The sequence below is a fragment of the Lactuca serriola genome, chromosome 1, assembly GCF_051521515.1.
Source record: "Lactuca serriola cultivar US96UC23 chromosome 1, Lser_US96UC23_V15, whole genome shotgun sequence".
Classification (NCBI taxonomy): domain Eukaryota; kingdom Viridiplantae; phylum Streptophyta; class Magnoliopsida; order Asterales; family Asteraceae; genus Lactuca; species Lactuca serriola.
In genome coordinates this window covers 81,822,788-81,847,095 of record NC_136408.1, presented here as the reverse complement: position 1 = coordinate 81,847,095, position 24,308 = coordinate 81,822,788, and the positions used below count along the sequence as shown (strand labels likewise).

Sequence of the window (24,308 nt, the reverse complement as noted above, 5' to 3'; positions counted from 1 at the left end):
TGTCCTTGTCTAAACTTAAAAGAACTTTTAATATTCCAACATGCTATTATTATATTTCCAAAATAAAGATTTTGTTTGTTGTGGTTTTATTTCATTTTCAGTTATAAAATTTAGAGTTTTAATACGTTTGTTTGTATGGTGGAATAACAAACATGCCAAATATTTGGTAAGCCGTTGCATAAAACTAAAAGAATGCATATGAATTAGGTATGATAATAAAATAGAAAAGGAAGAGGAAGAAATTCACATATAAATTAAGATTGAAACAATATTTTATATTATACGTTTTTAGATGGCTTTAGCTTTTAAAATACATTGCTTATCTTGTAAAGATATAGATATGGTACGAATTTTTTTGGTAGGAAGGTATAATTTTTTTTTCTACATATTTTTTTGATGAATAAAACAAATGAATCACTAGATGAATCAAAAATAGCATGATTCACAAAAAAAAAAATTCTCAAAAAACATCTCGATGATTCATTTATATAGCAATTTTGTTGTTATTCACTAAAATTGTCATAAACGTGAATTTTTCTTAATTTACTTATAAATGAATCATGAACATGTTTTTTTGAGAAAATTTTCTTGTGGATCATCTAATGATTCATTTTGTTTGTTCGCTAAAAAAATATGTAGAAAAAAACACTTCTTATCTTTCTACAAAAATTTTACTTCTTATTTGATCTTGGCTCTACCTTATAATAATTAATGCTACTTTTACTTAGTGACATCACTATCCAATATTTTGTCCAATTACGTTTATGACACCAAGTACACTCGAATTAGGAAAAACTCTTTCCAAAAGAAGATTGACGTACCTGATAACCCAAGACTTGCAACCTAATAAAATCAAAACTTGGAAGGGTGTATTAACGTCCATATATTTTACACTAGATACATCCTAAAAAATTATTTATTTACAACCATATAAAAGATTTTGGTATACACTAGCATACTAGAATACAATAAATTATCACCTGGAGGAACCATACTGACATCAAATATAAGATCCGAAACAGGGGTTACAATCAATCTAACCTGCAACACAACATCAATAAACATCATAAACTATAAAGCTTAGTAAATAGCTACTACAATAACATAACAACAATTATCGTCATATATAAATCAACTTATCGTCAACAAAGTAAAGTACGCTACATCAAATATACTAATTAAAGTACATGAATTGGTATATAAATTAATTGGTTATTGCCTTATAACACCTTTGTAGCTAGCCAATAATTCACCACTAAAATATATATATATATACATACCTACAGATATACTCCGTCTAAAGTAAATACACCACATCACTGTATATTATCACCTCTCACTGAAATGCAATATAAAATCATTACAATACAACTAATCCACATATTATGTAACAACACACACTAACAACAATAAGTGTTAGAGTAGAGTTACTCACCGGGTTAGGTAGTAGACTAACTCTAATTTTGGTTCCTGATGTTCGTTGCCTTTCAACTTGCCACATAATAACACCTATTCAACAATTAAGAAGTTCGTCAAAACCTATCACTACGAGCTAAACTCCGCGACTAATTATCACCAGACTAATTAAACTCTATAATAAAACTGCTAAATAACTTAAACCCACAAGCTATTATCTAAATCTTATATTTCTAACAATTCTACTAATTAGAGTTTATAACCTATATCAACCAATCCATATAATTCACATGTTAGGTTTACAATGAAGTTCATAATTACACCATATTATGACTTCTAAAAACTAGATTGGGTTCTAATAATTCATTATAATTATGCTATAAAACACGACAACGTAATAACATAACAAGAAGATATCTCAACCCGATCGATAGTTCGTACCCTCATATTCTAGCACCGACTCACCAATCACTTTCCCGAGAACCATCTCTCTCTAGTTCTCTCTCTGATTTCAGTTCCAAAACTCTTTAAATGAACAACACAAACCTGTTTATATACTCCAATAATTTTGAGAATCGAGTCGTGACCAATAGGCTATCCTGTCGTGATAAATTTCGCACGGCTCGACGATTTGCCATGTGTTCCATCCTCTTGATATGTGTCTCACCCACTCAACATGTGTCCAACACCGTACACTTCACCAGGTCGTGATAACTAATACTCGTGTCATGACCTGACCGTTGAATTCCGTTGAGCATAAATCCTCCCTCGCACCATGCCATCTGCATAGTTGCTTTGCACCTTTCCATAAATAGCAACATACTTTTCGAATGACCATAACTTCTTCATACAAAATCCGTTTTTGACAAAATTTATATCCACATAATTGTCTTCGGGTGTTCTGAAACTTTCTTCAACAATATTTCGCTAAATACAAATACACAACTTAAATAAACTCCATGCTTTATTTCACTTGCTAGTCTTATAAACAAATTATACTCTTTTAGATCATACTTGTTACAAAAAACGGGTATTAAATGTATCATCAAATATAATATTTAAGGGTTCAAGTCTCTTTTGAAATAAGTGTTAATGACTAAAAATGATAACATATTTTGTTCGTGTTCACATTTAGTAAACAATATTTTTTTATATACATTTGACAATTGAACTTGTTTCACATTTTCAAAAAAGGTAATATTACCTATAACAAATGTGTACAAAAAATATCGTTGGTTAAATGTGAACACGAAACAAAATATGTAACCATTTTAAGTTTGATTTATGATTAAAGTTGGTGCGGTCACTGTTCAATGGTAAACATTCAGAGTTAAGTTGGGGTAATCGTTGTTCAATGGTCGAATATGTATAAAAACATTGCTAATTAAATATGAACACAAAACAAATTATGTTACCCTTTTAAGTCATTAACCTTTAAAGTAAATGTGTAGTTTATGACTAAATTATCGTTTAAAAAAGAAGATTGACATGATGTATGAAGTAAGGAAACTGAAAGTTCGAACCTGAGACTACCATTGAGGATTGATATTTTACTAGTTGAAACTTTATCATAATAAGGATTTGAATTAAAGCATTTTATTGTGGAAAATAATACTCACAGTTAAAAACCTAGTAATTTTGATGTAACATCCAGATTTCCAGATATCATAATTTAAGTATTTATTTTTGAGTTAAGAAGAAGGACTAGACAAGTTGACGCCTAAACTTGTCGAGTAGGATTGCGACTGATGACTCGGATTAATGAGTGGACTCAACGAGTCGGCAAGTCGAGTCGACGAGTCCGCGCTGTGGACAAAAACCATAAATCTTTGGGCCTACGCCCTATTTAAGGGTCCTTATGGCCTTCATTTGCGGCCACACACACACTTGAGAAACCCTAACGAACCAGAGAGCATAGAGAGTGAGGGAAGGAGCTAATTTCATCACCATTAGTGCATTCTTGCAAGAAGGAAGGAGGGGATTCAAGCTAGGCTGATTAAGGAGCTCAGATCTACTATCACTTCATCAAAGGTTGCTGTTTGATGTATGAATCCATGCCTATTTTCGTGTATATAGTAGATCTCATGAATCTAGGGTTTCTTTACCCCCTTTCTTTAGTTGGAATATGGAGCATGTGAAGTCCCATTGAGGAATAGACCTTAGATCTAGACCTTGAGAGGTCCAAAGAGTCCCAATCATCCAGCTTTATGCAATCACATCTGTGGAGGATATCCTTAAAGTCCTTGCTAGAATGGTATGATTTGGACTTTGGAGGGGTATTTTAGACATAACCCCTTTTGGTATATATACATGTTATGTTTACATACGTATATGCATATGTATATGTGTATGGGTGATTGAAGATATCATCTTAGTCACGGATACTACTTTGTTTGAAATGCTTGTTTTGTACGGTAAGTTGTGTGTTTACTAAATATTCGGTTTTACTATTATTGATATATGTATAAAAAGCTCATGTCCTTGTCTAAACTTAAAAGAAATTTTAATAATCCAACATGCCATTATTATATTTCCAAAAATAAAGGTTTTGTTTGTTGTGGTTTTATTTCGTTTTCAATTACAAAAATTTGAGTTTTAATACGTTTGTTTGTATGGTGGAATAACAAACATGCCAAATATTTGGTAAGCCGTTGCATAAAACTAAAATAATGTATATGTATATGTCTATATGAATTAGGTATGAAAGTAAAATAGAGATATAACTGTGTGGTATGTAAAAAACTTTGGATAGGTTCAAAATCAAGAATTTCTTGTGGTTTAGGTCTAAAAATACTTGAAATGGCCATTTTGCCATTTTAATTTCTTTTTTGTATTTTTCATATTTTTTTAATCTTTAATTAATTAAAAAAATAATAATTGACCCATGCATCTCTCTCTGGCCACCACAATAAACACATACTCTCACACATACACACTTTCGATTCAGCTTCATGGTGACTTATTCATTTGATCGATAAACTTGATCAAAATACAAATCAATATTTGATAAAACTTGTTGATAAAATAATCGTTATAAATCTTCAAAGTTGCATATCCACTTCTGATAAAGAATCATACAAAAACAAGAGATCTTCAATCTTTCATTTCATTTTGCCACCAAATCAAATTGACATTTTAATTAAAATCAAACCACCAGTGAATTGTTCGTTAGAAATATAAACTTAAACAAACTTCGTAATGATAACAAATCATCAACAAAAACATCTATATTGTTGATCTTGAATCTCGATTTGTCTCCCTTCCTCACATACTTACGAAATCAACAATGTTTGAGTGTGTATATTTGTTTATGTGTTGAAGAAGGAAAAGATTATTTGTCACACCCTCGAACCAGATGGTGGAAACGTCCGGGGGATTGCGCATGACTTCATCCTTGTAGTATCATCATATAGTATATAAATGAAACATAACATCATCATCATCACACATGTAATAATACAACATACATTGTTTGCATCAAGTATTGTGTTTGAATATTACATGCCAAAATGATTAACGTGTGATGAAACAAAATATAGCAAAACATCCGTTAGAATATTCAGCCCAACCTGTTTCAACGGTTTCCTGAGAATACAAGTCAATTTAAAAAGTTCAACATAAAAATGTTGGTGAGTTTATAAGTATGTTTGAGAAAATGATTTGTATAGCTTTGTAATCACAAGAAAATCCTGTATTTTATTAAAATAGTTTAGTATGTTTGTGTCCGATCCTGTATTAATGCATGTGTGTTTTGTTTGAAAGAATTCCAAAAGTAAATGAAGAGATTGTAAAGAGAATGTCCCCAGACAACCCTATGTTGCCTGTAAAATAGAATGTCGGTACATCAACCCCCGAGGTCGAGTACCAGTGTGAGTATGTTCTTAAGTAATCCACAGAGAAAAAAGAATGGTCTTCCATAAATTTCATAACGTTAATTCCTCTAAGTGAGTCGTTATAACCATACTAATTAATGACAATTTCGCATGTCTTGGCGTCGTTAAATGCCGATGGAAAATAGAATATGGTTTTCGTCATCCTAGACTGGTGTAGTCTAACTGTAGCGAACAACTCAGGTGTGGGGTGTCATCCCCGTATAGATCTATACACAAACCCTCCGCTCTCCTTCCAAGAGACTCTTGTTATAACTACAGGCTACGATCGTACACTCAATAGGTGTCAACGGACATGTCTCACTAGATCCTTAATCGAATTTACATGAAAAGAAACATATAAAACTCATTCTTGGCCCATTAAACCATGTAAACGAACCACAAAGGCTCGCTAAACATATAAGTCATTTCCAGGCCCGAAAGGAACACGATTATATAACATGGGCCCAAAATATATGTAAAAGGACAACCGATGCCCATTTCACATGTAAGGTATTTACGGGCCCAAATAGCATGTAAATAGTATCCAAGGTCCGTCGTGCATATTAATGGGTCAATGAGACCCAATAAACATATAAATAGTATTCAAGACCTATCAAACATATAAATGGGCCACTAAGGCCCAATAACTTGAGATCATCAAAATTAGCCCATTTGTTATTATTTTGCTAGTAGTGGCTCAATTATTTACTAAAACGGCATAAAAATCCCACTTTTGTAAAAATTGACATTCTTGGCCCATTAAGCCAAAAATTTACAATTAAGGCCCAAGTGTAGTAAAACTAACATTTTAGGCCATCTTTTAGACACAACTTGTATTTAAGGCTAGTATTTATAAAAATAACATTTTTAACTCATTCTTGTCAAAAATATCATTTTTGGCTTGGTTTTTGTGAAAATATACATTTTCGGCCCATTTATAGAAAATTTCATCTTTTGACCCAAATGTTCATAATTTTCGCAAATTTAACCCCTTTTTATCAAAAACTTATATTTTTGACACAACTTTCTTGAAAATGACAATTAAACCCAAAAAAGGTCAAAAATTACAATTTTTTGTCCTAAAACCGTGAGAAGCCCAATAAGGCCCATTTATGAAAATATTTACATTTTTGATCCCTATAAGGTCTCAAATGTAGAGTTTAGCCATTGTTTTAATAAAATTTCCTTTTGAACCCCATACTAGCCATAAGTTACATAATTAGCCCAAACTTTGTTATTTTGTTGATTTTAGCCCCTTTCATGAAGTTTTTCTTAGATTTAAGTATCACAAGAGTGTTTTAATCCTTTTTCTTGTGTGATATGTTGAAATAAGTATTATGTTATACCAATATCATCATCTTTTAGTAGATGTTTAACTTTATGAAGTTACAACACATAAACACACATGTAACTAAAGAAAACACACAAAATCATGCATACACACATAGATCTACACAAAACAACTTGTATTTGTTGGATTAGGTGTCTAAGTCCATAACTATAATTGATATGTGCTTGAATTGATAGCAGCACAGTCCTTTTGGGTTGCCCTCAAACCTAGCAACCAAAAAGGAAATTATGAAAGGAGAGATATTAATTTATTATAAGATTAATAAATTAATATAAATGAATTTATTAATATGTTAAAAGATTAATATATTAATTAGAAATCATTAAGTTTAATTAATAGTTAGCCATAAATTAATCAGAATTAATTTTGGGGTTAAAAGTATTAATTGTAAGGTGCAGGGACTAGTTTGCAATTATCTAATAGTTGAGTGGAAGGCTCTAGAACCCCCTTGGAAGAGGGTGGACGAAATCTATAGGGGAAACCCTAATGATTTCGTCCATAGGGGCTTGGATAAGGCCCTTTGGCTTGCTTAGGCCCTAAGCAAAGGATAACTAGGGTTCCCCCTAAACCCTAGATCCCTCAGCTATATAAGGAGCCTCCTGGTTCATATTTTGGTCACTCTTTCTTTTGAAGAAAACCTAAGGCCGAGATCTTGCATACTCCCTCTCCCCTCTCTCTTCTACTTTCCTTCTTGCTAGTTTGGGTGTGATTCCATTAGAGGCATTACACTTGTGGTGCTAAGCTTACAAGAAGATCAAGATCAAGATCAAGGGAATTGTCAATTGTTTGCTATAACAATTGAAAGGTATATAACTCCTAACCCTAGTTTATTATTTTCGAAAATAGTGACCTCCTCTAGGGTTCTTGTTTTGCAATTCAAAGTTGTATGTTCAATAGTTAAAACATAGATCCAAAGTAGGTTGCATGTGAACTTAGGAATTGTTTTCTAGGTTATTTGTTTTACCTAAAACCCATTAGTATTCTCCCTCAAAACAAAGTAAAAACCGAAAATAAGGGGTATGAACTCACCTTTGTTTGAAGATTTCGGTTTTTGATGAAGAAATGAAGAGATCTCGGCCCTAGATGTGTTCTTGAGATGATTTTCGAGCTTTAAGTTGTTGTAAGAACATAGACCATGAAATGAGGTGGGTTAAGAAGAAGTTTTTGGTGTAAAATTGAAGTTAAAACTATGGAGTCAAACAAAACTTACCAAAATGATGAGCTTTGATGAAAAGTTCTTGAACACTACACAGGCACACACACTAACTTGGAAAGGGAAGTGAGATTTTTCTTGAGAGCCCTAGAGAGAATTTATTGGGTGAGTTAGAGAGTAAAAGTGATGGTGGGGAGGTGGTGGTTTCGGCTAGAAGAAGAGAGGGGGAGAGAGAAGATTGGTTATTGCATGAGAGATTAAAGGGTATGAACTTGGTTATATGGGATGTAATTAACTTGGGAGTCCTTGTGACATCCCCAATTTCACGGCCAGAAAAGACCGATTTGTTTATGCTTTGTTTTTAAAATCAGAGTAATCTTTTAAAGAAATCTGTTGCGGAATTTGTTCCCAAAACAAAATATGATAAGAATTTATCAAAGCATTTCTTTATAAAATGTATTTTCATTATATAACAAAATCTCGGGATGTCATGTTCAATACAGACCAAAAACATAAACAGAACAAATAGACCTTACAACAGTTATTCATAACTACTGGCCTATTGTAGCATATGGTTCTTGGTACGTATTCTTGTAATTAACTCTTTATATATATTTGAATTTTTGGCCTTGGACTCGGCGAGTTGAAGGACCAAATCGCCGAGTAGAAGCGGGATAAGACGCAGGGTCTAAGCTGTGGACTCGGTGAGTAGACCCTGTCTGGACAAAAACCCTAATCCGAGGGTTTGCACCCTATTTAAACACTTTAACCCGACCTCCTTCATCCCATTTACTCCCAGAGGACCCCCATAGCAAACCCTAGTCGTTGTTGAAGCAAAATAGAGCATTTGAAGTGAGTTTGGTGTTCTTGTGATCCAAGGAAGGAAGAGAAGCTTGAAGGAGCAAGAAGGGACTAAAGGGGATCCGAATTTGTGCATCATTTGCAGCTCATTCAAGGTAAAAAGTCTGTACCTTCTTCTTCCAAATGTTAGATCCCATTTTGTGTAGTTTTAGGGATTTATGAGCCATTTTAGCTAGCCAACCATGAATGTAAGCATGGTTGGGGATGAGGGTACGAATCTAGGACCCTTGAGGGGTCACTAAACAGAAAGGGGGTGCTTTTCCACCCAAGAAAGGCTCCATGTAACTCAAGGGCTTGTTTTAGGACCTTTTGAGCTTAAAGTCCCATGCAAGCACGTAAAGGTTGTAACTTTACGTGCTAGAACGGTCCTAGGAGCATAGATCTATCCTTTGATCAAGAGTTGTACATCAGAAATCGAAGATCTAGTGTGAATATGCGACAGACTCGGCGAGTCTATCATTGGACTCGGTGAGTCCAAGATTGAGTCCCCAAATCAGTTGAGGGTCAAAATGACCCAGTTGAGTGTGGAAAGGTTTTAGGGAGTCCCGGGGAGTGACCCAATGATTTGGACTAAGCCATTGTTCGGGATATTCATGGGACTCGGCGACTGCATGAGCAGACTCGGCGAGTCCAAGGCAATCTTCATATGGATGAAGATGAACTTGACGATTTGTTCATACAACTCGGCGAGTCAAGGATAGGACCTGTTTATCAGTTGAAGATGAACTCGACGAGTTGTTCATACAACTCGGCGAGTTGGATGAATATTCAGTCGATGTTCATTTGGAAGGAAAACTCGCCGAGTCATCGCCTAACTCGACGAGTAGAGATGGGCATAAGGATAAATGGAAGGATAGGGACTCGGCGAGTTGGCGAGCCAACTCGACGAGTCAGTTCAACTGGTAGTTGACTTTGACTTTGACTTGGTCGGGGGTAAGATGGTCATTTTACCCTAAGGACAGTTAGCAGTGTTTGATTGAGTGTTTTGTGGGAGTTACAGCTGGAGGATTTCCGGAGCAGCAGCAACAGATAGTCAGTTCCCGCACAGATCAACAACTACTTCGAGGTGAGTTACCTTCCAGTAGCGGTGGGTCTACGGTTACAATGCTGGCCCGTCAGTAGGAGTTGTACGATTAGATGATTGTCTATGTGATATTCATCTAGGTTTGCTACTATCGATATGTTTATGTGCTAGTATGATATGATGCTATGTGCTAGTGACAATAGGGAGATAGTCCCTAGAGTACCGGTCGATAGGGCCGAAGGGGTAGTCATGCCCAGCCATGCTAGATAGATTATGTGATATGTGTTATGTGGTAGTAGTAAGGGGGTGAAATAGTCCCCGGTATCCGGTCGAGAGGACCGAAGGGGAGACCAACACCCAAATATGCTAGTCAGTATCCGGTCGACATGACCAAAGGTGAGGCCAGCACCCAGATATGTTAGCCAGTATCTGGTCGAGAGGACTGAAGGGGTAGGTCGGGCACCCAGATATGCCTGACAATATATGTATGTTGTGTGATTGTATGGTATGTGGTACGATGGGGGAACTCACTAAGCTTCGTGCTTACAGTTTTTAGTTTTGGTTTCAGATACCTCTTCATCAAAGGGGAAGGAGCTGGCGCAGTAGTGACACATCATACACACACACACACACTATTTTCCGCCTTACGAGATTGTTCTGGGATTTGTACTCTGACATTTGGTTGAATTCGTAATTTGGTTTTCAAACACGATGTATGAATATGAAATGATTTGATAAGACAATGTTTTATTTACAAATGTTTTCCAAAGTATTGATTAAAAATGAAAATTTTGGACGTGAAATTTGGGTCATTACACCTATAATCCAAAATCTCTCGTTATGTCAGCCAACTTATGCTCTTGTGCCATAACCTGTAATACAAAGAAAACTGAGTGGGTCAGGCTTGGGAGCCTGGTGAGCATATAGGGTTTTCAACCCACAATGTTATATATATATATATATATATATATATATATATATATATACACACACACACACACACACACACACATAGAACTTACAAACTTATATAATTTCACCATATAAAAACAACTCTTATCCTACCCCATCGATCCTCACAACGAAATGATCTAAACTCTCGTATCTAAAACTTTCCTCTTTACTTGATCCCTACTCATGGATCTAAAACTAATCTCTTCACCTGATCCATATTCTCGGATCTAAAACTAACCTCTTGGTCTGATCCATACTCTCGGATCTAAAACTGCGCCCAATCCATACTCCCGGACTAAGGACAATTTACTATACCTAAATCTTGATCTGATCCATACTCCCGAATTTAATAACAAGTTTATCTTGTTTATTGACACTATCATTCTCGAGATCCCTCTTGCAATACATGTCAATGGGTTTTAGAGTACACCGATGAACACATCGTTCACAAACACCTAGAAGTCGCGAGCCTGCTAGTGTTCTACTGACTGTCTAGAATAGTCCGTGGTTATCATCTGTGACATCCCCAAAATCACGGCCAGAAAAGACCGATTTCATTTATGCTTTTTAAAATAATTTCAGAGTAAATCCTTTTGATTTAAAAGTGTTGCGGAATTTGTTCCCAAAACAAAACATGATAAAATAATATTTATTGAAGCATTTCATCAAGAGATGCATTTTCATTATATAACCAAAACTCGGGATGTCATGTTCCGATACAGACCATAAAGCATAAACGATAACATTACAAGTCATTCAACAAATATATACATATACAGACTTGTAAACAAAACAACTCGATGATTCATCCATCTTACGCCCTTGCGCCACTTCCTGTAATACAAATAAAACTGAGTGGGTCAGGCTTGGGAGCCTGGTGAGCGTATAGGGTTTTCAACCCACAATAAATAAATTATATTTAATTTCACCAACCAATCACTATCCCGATTACCCATTCCCGTTATCCTCACTTTACATCCCTAAAACAACATCTATCTCAAGGGACCTAATCTAGGATTTTCATCGGGACCGACATTACTGCTAAGGGGTTTCCTCAACAATAGATATCCTAAAGGCAACCATGAGGGGGATAGAGTACATCGGTGAACACATCGTTCACAACACCTACAGGTTATGAAACTGCTAGCGTTCCACAGGACTATCTAGAAAGAGTCTGTGGTCATTATCCATACTCCGCTGAATAACTAGATCAACAACAACAACAACATCGAGGTCTCTCATCTGTTTATTACACACCAAATATCTACCCATGTTCTACCCAACATATTAGTAGATAAAAATATATATTTTCATACATAGTTTAAAACCTGTATATCATTTTCATTCAATACATATTCCACATAACAGACGAGGCACACCCACCTAACACGTATTTCATAGAAAATAAATCAGATCTATGAGATAGAAGAGAGTGAATATACATTCACGCACATAACAACAAAATTATACACATAACATGTATTTCGTATAAAATACTTCATAATTATGCGTTAGAAGAAAGTAACTACACACTCACCCGTATAAACAACAATATACTTAATACACTCAAACCATACTTGTATTATTATCGTGTTTGTGAAAGGTAGTATACACTCACTTGATCAGAAGATGATCGGACAGCACTACAACTTGCAGAAGTAGTAATCCTCAGCAGATCTGGAAGATCTCTACAAAAATCGAACTTCTCGCGGGCAGAGCTTCGGCTCGGGAATTGCACTTCTCGGGATCTTTGGGATCTCGGGACTTGCTTCGGGGCTTGAGAATATTACCGGGGCTTCGGGGTACTTCTGGCACGCAAATCGAGGTAAAACGGGAGAGAGAAGAGAGAAAAATAGCAATTGAGTCGGCTGCCCTCGCATCCTATTTATAGGGGGCTGGAGCCTCGGGGTACGCTGGGCGTACGCCTATACGCGGGGCGTACTCGTCCGAAATCGTCATGGCGTTCGTCATCCGAAGAACTCGAGTGTGAAGGTCGTCATGCTTCGCTGTACGCGGGGCATACAGCAGTATGCTGGGCGTACTTCAGATATGCCCGGTGACTCCCCTTCAGATAATACCGAATTTTATAATTAAATTTAAATACAAATTATTTAATAAACTTCGGAAATTCATATCTTCTTCATACGAACTCCGTTTTCGACGTTCTTTATATCCACGCGAAGGTGAGACTATGCTTTACAACTTTCATTTAGAATCCGTCGGCTAATTTTAACTTTATTTTTATTATTTATTTTTAATAGGCCAGGACAGAAAAACTTCGTTATAAATTCATAACTTCTTCGTTTGATGTCCGTTCTCGCCTAACTTTTCATCGCTTCGATACCAACAACGAGATCTTCGATTCTCGTTTAGATTATTTCGGCTAAAAACCGCTCGATCTCAAATCGAGTATTTCAGGCTGCATACCGCTAAGCCGAAACTTCGATAAATCATAACTTCCTCATACGAAGTCAGATTTGGGCGTTCTATATATATTCGGAAACCTCGTTTCAACTACTACAACATTATCCAAAGATATCAAGTTTATTTTACACTTAAATTTTGACGCTTATTTTTATTCTTAATTAATCAAACCACATAATTAAGCAATTAAGCACAAAACACATAATACACAAATAATATACTTCTATTATTTCAAAACGGGTTGCAAAGGTTAACCTAGACTATTACATTGCTAAAAATGGCAAGCCCGGAAACACTGGCGTTACATCATCTGTTAGGGTGCAAAGTCATGCTTGGATGTAATGTTTTAGGCTTTCCTCTTTGTATGTGTAAATGGGTTGAGTCTTTCCTATAAATAGGAAGTGAGTGACTCCCATTATGTAAGAGTCCATTTTGGAGTGTTAGACTAGAGAGAGAATTTGTATACAAACCTATTTGTATAATCTTTCTAGATCTAATAAGAGCTTACAAAGATTTATTTACTCCTTGTGTTCTTGAATTTGTATGATGAATCGCTAGATCTTTCTAATTCCGCACATGTCATCAGAATCAACACAACAACAATTGGTATCAGAGTGGGTGTTCTTGATTTCATCAAGAATTGATCCTTGATGGCGATCTTGATTTAGTGATTCAATTTTTGATCATGGATCTTCGTGATTAGAGAGTGTTGTGTGTTCTAGAAGTCGAATTTTTCCTTGATTTGATCCATAATTCGACTTTCTCTCTCTAGAATACTTCTTTGTGTTACTTTCTCTCTCTAGAAAACCCATTCAAAATCACTTTCTCTCTCTAGAATTCTTCAAGTTTTTGTGATCATGGTGAATTTGCCTTATAATTCTTGGATTATGATCATTGAAGGTATCAAGTACAAAGTCAATAAAGATCAATATTATGGGTTTGTATTAAACAAGAAGATATATTGGGGAACTATGGTTTCTTATGGAGGATTGAAGGATGATCATGGAAGCTTGATATTTCAACCGCTTTGTGAGATCAAATGGTTGGCTGATATTACATGTTCCATAATATCACGTAGTAGTGATAAGAGAGGAGAAGAAAAAATATGTTCGATAAGAAATATGTTTCTCTTATTAAAGACCCAAATGATCTTCGTGCTCTTAAGGTAGTTGAAGTTCTTGAAAATGGAGTTCAATGTGATGTTCTTGATGTTCAAGAAAAAGGAGTTCAAGTTGATTCTCAAGATGAAAAAGTTTTTTGCTCAATTGGAGTTCAAACTGATGATATTTTGTGTTCTTGTGATTCGTTTGAAGGAATGATTCCTTATCGGAAGCCGGTGGTTCAAGAAATTCACAAATATCAAACTCCAAAAGATTTGATTCAAACTCAAAATGTTCATGTTGTTGAAAGTGGGTTTGTTTATGAAGTCAAATCTTCAAGATGCAAAAAGATGAGAAAGAAAAAGAAGAAGAAGATGAATTGGAAGAATAAGCGGGTTTACTCACAAAAATCGTCATATGTTGTGAAGCCAAAATCCGTGAAGCAAATTTGGGTTCCAAAGCAACAATCTCCAAAGGTTGCATTAAATTTGAAGTCAAAACCCAAAAGTGTTGGTGGTTCTTTTGAAGATGTTCTTGGATCGTTGAAGAACACGAAGAACACAAAGAACGAGTTGTACATCTCGCATGGTGGGTGGTACAATGTTCGATTTGGAGATTTTCTCATTCCGACAAAAGAACCAAGATCTTCCAAATTTGATTCGTTCGTTGAAAATGGATCTCGATTCGTCAAAAATGTATCACAAATTCTCAAATGGATTCCAAAACGTCCATGATTTCGATCGTGCTTTGCGTTTTTCAATTTTTGATCGATTTGCTTCATTGGATCTAATTCATTTCAACCCCATAGTTGATCCAATTATTTTTCTTAGATCAAAAGTTCAAAAATAAAAATCAAATTCAATTTTTTTTGTACTGTTCATCAATTAATTTTTAGCCCATTATATCGAAAATCTAATGTTTGTTGAGTCCAACTTATTCGATCACTATTCATTTCTTGAGTCCAATAACTGATCAATATTGAGTCTATAAACCTTTTGACTTACTTACAGTTGTTAGTTCAGCATCATACGCATAAAGGAGTTGTACATTTGTTCCAAGTCTATGTCCGTTCTTCGTCGGTTGCTCATTCATCGATTGTTTATTAATTGGCTGTTCTTGATTTCCGATTTCATTCCTTTATCTCTAGTAATCATTTGTTGTTGATTGTTAATATGAGATTGAAAATCGATTTTGAATATGACGAAATCAATTTTGTTCAAGTTGTATTTGAGAAATCGGAAATTGATTCTTTGTTCTTTTAAATCTTGCTCAAGAACACTTGAAAGTGATGAAGAACAGCAAAACAATCATGTTTTAATCTGGATTTTGTTACTAGAAACATCAATTTGCTGTTTATTGACTGTTAATTTCTAAAAGTCAAACTGAGAAAAGTCAAAGTCGATGTTCAACGTCGATGATTTCTATGTATGGAGACTGTTTGGATTTAATGTTCGATGAGTTGGAGTCGATCGATCGAAGCCTTTGGTGTGATGATCGATAATTTTGATTTTGAGAAGACGATTTTGATCCGTTAATGTACGAAGGGTTGATATTGGGACGAAGAACTGTAAGAAACGAAGAATCGATTTCGTTTGTTTTGGGTTAGATTAAAAAGAGAAGAACAGATGTTTGGAGTTGTAATGATTTTGATTGTCGATGGTTTGGATGGATTTGGATGAACAAACTGAATGATGTTGATGGTTTGGTTTCGCACGTTTGGAGCCCAAGATCTGTATCAAGTTCGCATCTGATCTCAAGAATAATGTTCGCATTTGAAATCTTGAGTTCGCATCTGAATCTTCATTGGATTCGCATTTGATCTTGTTTGGGTTCGCATCTGAAATGTTTGTTCAATTCGCATTTGTGTGAATGGAGTTTGAATTTGGTAATTTTGAGTTCGCATTTGGTTACAGAGATCATGTGAGTTCGCATTTTGTTCAATTTTGGAGTTAAGATGCGAAGTATTTTCTTATCCATGGTTCGCATCCATGTTTCACGTGCGAAGATGCGAAGAATTTGACTGGTGAATGCGAATTGGGGAAGAAAGCTAAGAGTTTCGCATTTGGTCCCTGCTCTTTTTAAGAAATAATATAAGTGGTCCAACTTCGCAAAATGGAGTAATAAAAAGACAAAAGTGCAGAATTTTCATTTCGCATCCCTGCAGTATTCGCAAGATGGCAAATTTTACCTAGTTTCGCATTTGGGGTAAAGTTTTTGAGAAATTGGAATATTTTCAGTTTTGGTCTTTGCAGTTTGTGCGAATTTACGCTTTATGCCTGGTTTCGCAAATGGGATAGAGTTTCACATATTTGACTGTTTTTGGCGCAACGGGTCCCTGCAAGTTTCAGAAAGTGACAATATTTACCCGGATTTTGAAAAATCTTGCAACTTTCACCCAAAAAGTCAAAAATTTTCATAAATTGGAAATTTTTTGTGGTTTTTTCATGATTGTTTTTCCGTGCAAGATTTTTGGTGATTCATTTTTGGTACACATCAAGGGGGAGTATCGTGAAGTTTATTCCTCAGGCGCTTCTCATCCTTAGTGGGTTTTATAATCATTTTTTGATTATAAAAAGGGGGAGAATGATGGGTATTCGAAGCTTCTCGGGTTTGTTGAATATTCATTTGCGGATTTGAAGACTGGTGTTACTTCGAGGGGGAGTTTGGTCTTGATCGCGCTAGCTCGTTGGAGATTAAATCCGGACATCCAATCCTAACTTTGAGGGAGAGAATGTTAGGGTGCAAAGTCATGCTTGGATGTAATGTTTTAGGCTTTCCTCTTTGTATGTGTAAATGAGTTGAGTCTTTCCTATAAATAGGAAGTGAGTGACTCCCATTATGTAAGAGTCCATTTTGGAGTGTTAGACTAGAGAGAGAATTTGTATACAAACCTATTTGTATAATCTTTCTAGATCTAATAAGAGCTTACAAAGATTTATTTATTCCTTGTGTTCTTGAATTTGTATGATGAATCACTAGATCTTTCTAATTCCGCACATGCCATCAGAATCAACAACATTACATCATCCCTACTCTTTTGAATGACGGGGGCCATCGTTTGGGTAAAGGTTTCACTCATTTTCCACTTGTCACCCTCATCTCAATATCTATATTACCTCTTATCTCATTATCCAACTCATCCTTTTATCACACACCAACTATCTCATCTACCCATGTTCTACCCAACATATTTGTAGATATAAAATACATATACTTAATACATTCAAACAATACTTGTATTAAAATCGTGTTATAAAAGGGACTATACACTCACTTGATTAGAAGATGATCGGATAACACCTCGTCTCTTGAAATACTCTTTTCCGACGAAACCGGGATGTTTTCTCCAAAAGCCGGGCTTCACGCGGGCAGAGATTCGCTCGAGAATTTTACTTCTCGGGATATTTGGGCTTCGAGACTCGCTTCGAGACTCGCTTCGGGGCTTCGGGATATTTCTTGCACGTAAAACGATGCAAAAACGAGAGAGAAGGAAAGAAAATGAGCAAAGAACTCGGCTGCCCTCGACTTCTATTTATAAGGGATGAAACCCCGAGTTACGCTGGGCGTAACCCCAAATTACGCTGGGTGTAATCCTCCGTCAACATGTACGCTGGGCGTACCGGGTGGATGGGGCCGGATGAGTCACGGGTGTGGTATTATCCGAATTTATAATTAAATAAATATATTTTAATTATTTAAAAACTTCAAAAATTCATATCTTCCTCATACGAACTCCGTTTTCGATGTTCTTTATATGCATGCGTAGGTGATACTATGATCTATAACTTTTATTTAGACTTCGTCAACTAATTTTGAATTTTATTTTAAAGTTATATTTTTAACAGGTCGGGACAGGAAATGTCCGTTAGAAATTCATAACTCCTTCATCCGACGTCCGTTTTCGTCTATATTTTTACCGTTGCACTACTATCAACGAGACCTTCAATTCTCATTTAGATTGTTTTGGCTAGAAATCGCTCGATCTCATATTCGAGTTTCGGGTTGCATACCGCTAAGCTGAAACTTAGAAAAATCATAACTTACTCATACGAAGTCAGATTTGGGCGTTCTTTTTATGCATGTTCTCGGTTTAACGAACTCTACAACTTTCGTTTAGATCACTAAGGCTAAAAAGCACTTTATTGTAATTTCACTTTTTACGTCACACAACGTTGTGCCGATTCCGTCGCGAAACTTCGACAGGTCATAACTTCTTCATTATAACTCGGATTTCAACGTTCTTTATATGTACGGAATCCTTGTAACATATACTACAACTTAGTTAAGATTATTCATTCTAAATAATCTTCTATCAGAAAGTCATTTTTGACGCTTAACGTCTCTAAATTGACTAGCTCAGATCTACGGGCGTTACAGTCCTTTAGCTAATAATGAGGTGTCTTCTTAAGGATTTTCCATTTTTTTGAATTTTTTTTGTTTTAATTGGGCCGAGAATGTGGCAAGGAAAAAAAGGAATGAGATAGTTTGGGCCCTCTCTTGACCTAGTTCGAAGTCATGAGGCCCAAAATAAAAAAATTTCGGCCTATTGGGCCCTTATGAGAGTTCACGACCCAAAGAAGCCCATGATTATAGTTTACGACCCATTAGGGCTTATGAAACCATTTATGGCCCATCATGGCCCATTAGAGATAAGATAAATCATTCTTGGCCCATATGGCCCAAAATAATTTAGTTTCATGAACGTGGGTCCCAATTAGTCCCCATGTAGAATTTCTTGGCACAAAATAGTTAAGTTGAAAATTTACTAGTCCATTAGGCCCAATAAGAGGATCTTAGTCCATAATAACTTGAACCAGGATTTTTAGGGTTTCCGACCCATAGTTGAATATGTGAGATGTACTGTATTAGATTTTAAACTTTACTTAGGGTTTGTATTCAAATAGTTGATTTTTATCTTAGCATATAGCATGCCATTCACTTGAAGTACAAGCCTTGCAATATTTGATATTTACATAAAAATAGAATCTTCTAGCTGAAAATGTTAGTTGTGACATTATCTCAAAAAGTTAGTGCACCTTGATTTCAAATTCAACACACATGTTTACAGTTGAGACTCATAAACAATTGCACCTTGATTTTGGTGTTGAGACTTACAAACAATTGCAGGTTCGACCGTGAAACACTCATAGTTGTTGAATGATCTGATGAGGATGAACGACCAACTATCGGCGTCTCAAACGTTGATCAAACCCTCACCTAACAACACATCTTCAAACGAGACCCTAGTAGTGGCGACTCTGAAAACTCTAGTTACAGTGGTGGCCATCGTTGCTTCGTCTTCTCTGGTAGCATCATCGATTAACAGATCTGTGCTTGATGAAGATGAGCGAGAGAGATGAAAGGAAGATGGAGTTGATTTCTTAAAGAGAGTAGGTTTGGGTCGGTGCTGTTGATGGATATGGTATCGTTAATAAAGTTTTTTAGACCAGACGTATGAGAGAGAGAGAGGTCACCGCTGGGGTGGGGTAGATAGGCACAATCATGGTTGTCAAAATCGCGATCCTGATCATAGGATCGTACGATCCTAGGTATGAAAAATTATCCAGATCGTTAAAATATCGTATTTGGGGTAGGACCGTAGGATCGAGATCCGATCCGATCCTACCTCCCTTTTTTTATTTATTTATTTTTTATTTTACCTTTACCAATTTAGCATTTATCATTTTGTGTTGCAACTTATGATTAATATTTTGAAGTTTTTATAACTTTTAAACAAAAAATTGAATGTTTGAACTATTTTCATGATTGAAAATTATAAATTAAAATTATATTTAATTTTGTGGGATCTCAGGATCCCGATCCTGATCTTACGATCCCGATCTTGCAAACCCAAAAACGATCCTATGTAGGATCCCGATTTTGACAACCTTGGGTACAATGTTTTTATTTTTTATTTTTGTTTTAATAAAGTGTTTACAATTATATGAAAAAAAAATACGAAAAGTAAATGAAAAGGGTAAAATCGTCATTTCAAGTTTATCAGGGACAAAAATGAACTAAAATTATGTGAAATTCTTGATTTTGAACCTTTCATGTTAGTCAATAGTCATAAACTTTTTGGATCTTATTCAAAGTTTTTTGCATACCATAAATACAAATTTTACAGTTTTGTCTAAAATAAAAAACATAGGAAGAGGAAGAAATTCATATATAAATTAAGATTAAAATAATATTTTAACATATACACGTCATGTTAGTATACTAAAATATCATTAAATTTATTTTTGTTAAATAATAATAATAATAATAATAATCCCAGATGACGGTCAAGATTTCAACGAAGATAATTAGGTGATGTGTGTGTATAGTGGCACATGATATATATGGAAACTAAATTGGATGCGTATGGAAACGAAACATACCGAATTATTACTGATTTATGTCGACCATAATCTTATTATACATATACAATATCACAACAAAATAATAAAATCATATATGAACATTCAACAATAAATTAAATTAAAATTCGCCAATCCGCTTAATATTTTTAATGGTCGTCTGGTCTATAAAGCTTCAACAAACGGTTATTCAGTGGTTGAAGAGGCCTCGCATTAGCCCCAGCATCCTGTTACACCATCAAAAAAAAAATAATAATAATAATAATAGCACACACATAGCATATATTCATATAAAGAGTATAAAAGGGGAAATGACAAAAATGCCCTACGAACTTTTTAGAGTTTACCCATTGAGTCTCTAAAGTTTTTGTCGGCTTTTATGGGTCCCTAAACTAGGATATGACCTGCTCTTTTAGTCCCTATCAACTTGTAATAGCCGGTTCAAGTGACATTTTAAACCAAAAAAACTCACATTGTGCCCCTATAAAGTCAAAAAAATAAGATCAATGACCAATTCGAACCAAAAAAATCTCCTTTTCTTTTAAATCCTCAATTCGAAGAAAAAAAGGGATTAAATATCGTTTTCTCTATGAACCTCATCAAACCCACACATCCTTCTTCACATCGCATCCATTAAACCTGCAACTCAGAGGGAGAAGGAGAGGTAGCTTGTGCGATTTTGAACAAAGAAGAAGGAAGGAGGGGTCAATTCCTTGAAGAACCGAAATCGAATCAAAGAAAATAGTGGAAGGGGGTTGTGATCGAGGATCAATTAGAATGGGAAGAGGGTTGTGATCTTCGGTGAGGGTGTGTGACGATCAAGGGTGAAGACGGAAAGAAGAGCAGCTATCGATTTCTTGAGAGGGTACAAATTGAGTTTTTTTTGTCTAAAATGTCATCGAACTTATTTTTTTGACTTTATAGGGGCACAAGGTGCGTTTTTTTGGTCTAAAACGTCACTGAACCGGCTATTATAGGTTGACAGGGACTAAAAGAGCAGGTCATATCCTAGTTTAGGGACCCATAAAACCCGACAAAAAGTTTAAGGACTTAACGGGAAAACCCTAGAAAGTTCGTAGGACATTTTTGGTATTTTCCCAGTATAAAATAATTAAACTATGTGACCACTTACATCATGAACAGCTTTGCGGATTAACCGAACTTGTGCTCGTGAAACTGTTCTAACCTGATATTAAATAATGTATAGTAATTTAATTCCTTATGATACGAAATATATTGATCAAAAAACATAATTAAATGATTTAAAACTAAATAAAAATTACTTCTTATACCTTTTTAGCAATGGTCCAAACAACATTTTCGGTGCATGGAGGAGTCGTAAGCGAGCCAATGTATCGGTAATATTTTTTGCTTCCAATCTTTATTTTTCGAGGGTCAATTATTCCCACTCTTTTTTCAACCTTTCTCTTAGAACATAATGCTTTAAGATATGGTTCCAACTGATCACATATTTCAAAAACACGAATTTCAAGATTTTATACCGAACAAAAAACTAGATGAAATTTTATAGTGGCAAGGAAAATATGTTTATTACATACCTTTGATAGAAACGAATCACGACGACCGATCTTATACAAGATTCCAACCACTGCAATTCTTCTATTTTTGCTTTGATGAACTAAGTGTAGTTCTAGATTGAACCTGTATGAAACATATACATACTTTTTTATATTTTCCAACTTACTAAAATATTTGTTTTGTTTTTTTAAGAGTAAATTAAGTACCTTCGACCATTGATGGTGTGTTCTGTAGGAGTGTGCCAATGAAGCTGGTTAAGTTGATACTTAGTTTTGTTTATATGAATATGTCCTGCTCCTCGGACCCATCTCAACTATTATATATTCATAGTAAACTATTAATAAAATAATAAATTTACAAAATTACCATCTATATATGATCTAACTATAATAAAAATGTTTCTTTATAATTTTAATAATAATAAAAACGTTAAAAACCATGCATATAGTTATACCATCAAATCATGGCCTCTATTAATAAGAGTTGTGTTTGCAGGTTTATAATCTCTATTAATTTTTCCAAGTTTAGAGGTCGTATGAACCCTTTTATGTGTGAGATCAATCGGAGACTGCAACTTTCCTTTTTTACACAATCTCCATTCAGGATGGATCTCTCCCCAATGATCTGGCCCGTTTGGACTATTCATATCGTAAGTGAACTCACTTTCATCATCTACACCACCATCAATTAACATCATGTTTCAAGAACATGGATATTTTTAAACAACCGAGAGAAAGGGTGTAGCATTGATATTAAAATTAGCAAGAACTTACCAACTTCTTGAGAGATAGCAAAAGGTGCACAAAAGACGATGATAAGAACAATCAAGATTGAAGAATATTGTAAGTGTTTGTTATCCATTTCTTAGTTGTTACGTGAAATCTTTTCAGGTTATTGGATATAAATTATCGATCTTTGCGTATGTATGTATATATAGAGGGAGATTAATAGGTCGGGTGGGTCAAGAGGAGCGTGTGAGTTTGAAGAAACGGGAGTTTGATATTGGCAAAACACCATATTTAATTCTTGTAAAAGACTTGGAACTTTTTGTGTCTAATTGTTTTTTAATAGATTTCTTCCTCGGTTTTGGCAGGTGAAATTTGAGTTTGGAAGCACATGTCAAATTAACAGCAGGTCAACACAGGCCTACCCAGAGGGTGGGCGATAGGGACGACCGTCCAGGGCCCATCTTTTATAGGGATCCAAATTTTTTATGAAAATTGTTACATTTAGAAGATTGTACAAATATTTTTTTTTTCAATTATTAAGTTATTATAAAAAACTTAATGAAATTTATGTATTTTAAAGGCCTATTTTTTTCGCCCCGCGCCCAAAATATGTTTGGCACGGTCCTGACAAAGTGTGCAACTCGTACATCTATTGATACATGTTTCCAGATGTGAAGCGAACATAATTTTTACTAAAATGATGAAACCAACACAAGAATAACATGCATCATCAATAACCACAATTAAACAATATATATTATCATCAATGACACACGACATTTCATTGCATGTTGAATAAAAAAAACCCGACATAAAATGTCTATAATGAAGAGTTTTTTATGTGGATAAAACCAATTTTGTACTAATACTTGTGTTAATTCACATACGTGAAAAATAATATTTGAAATGCTTATGGTGAAAAATGCAAATGACAAGTTTATATACCATTTTAGGCTGACAGGTAATTCAACAAACACTTGGTAGGAAGCTACAAATTTGTATTATTTTGGAAAAAAAACCGTTTCATGATCTTAGTTAAAGAAACATACAAAGAAAAAGTAATAAAAGAGGATTTGTTGAGAGAATTAATTGAAGTCTTCAATGGAAAATATAACGGATAAAACATCTATAAGAGCCGCTAAACAGATCGCCCACCCCCTTTCCACACTCACCACTCTCACCATTCTTACAAGGTCAAGCTCAAACATCAACCACTACAAGAAATTTAGGCATTTAAGCATCTTATGTGTTGGTAGTTGTGTTTACCCACACATAAATTAAGTGTCGCTATGTGTTGGCTTAGGTCTGTAGATATAGATCATTATCCACACATTCATTATGTGTGGGTATAGTTCTAGTTATACCTACACATGTATGTGTGGCTAAAACTCCTAAGTATGTATGGCTAGAAGTAATCCGATTTCTTTGGATGATCGATGACGTGACTGCTAACATGGATAATGACATGGACTACATGGATGACGTGTCAAATGACATGCCATGTTCCTACAAAATGTTGGTGAC

At 35.1% G+C, this 24,308-nt stretch overlaps 1 protein-coding gene and 1 long non-coding RNA gene across 3 annotated transcripts; both read right to left on the bottom strand.

Moving 5' to 3' along the window:
• Positions 1 to 698: 698 nt before the first annotated feature.
• LOC145069675 (uncharacterized) lies at positions 699 to 3,697 on the bottom strand. Of its 2 annotated transcripts, none has more exons than XR_013689617.1 (4): positions 1,858 to 3,697; positions 1,436 to 1,509; positions 1,281 to 1,339; positions 699 to 1,041 (listed from the first exon to the last, which is right to left on the bottom strand). It is a non-coding gene; the product is annotated as an uncharacterized LOC145069675 (long non-coding RNA). The 2 variants fall into 2 exon arrangements; XR_013689613.1 differs by having other exon boundaries at positions 1,963 to 3,697.
• A 16,814-nt stretch (positions 3,698 to 20,511) lies between these two features.
• Positions 20,512 to 22,985, bottom strand: LOC145069663 (alpha carbonic anhydrase 7-like). The gene is made up of 7 exons (XM_079016618.1): positions 22,830 to 22,985; positions 22,511 to 22,728; positions 22,263 to 22,369; positions 22,077 to 22,179; positions 21,810 to 21,977; positions 21,650 to 21,703; positions 20,512 to 20,744 (listed from the first exon to the last, which is right to left on the bottom strand). The coding sequence occupies exons 1-7, from the start codon at positions 22,915 to 22,917 to the stop codon at positions 20,667 to 20,669; spliced, it is 816 nt and encodes a 271-aa protein (XP_078872744.1). The 5' UTR covers positions 22,918 to 22,985; the 3' UTR covers positions 20,512 to 20,666.
• Positions 22,986 to 24,308: the final 1,323 nt, after the last annotated feature.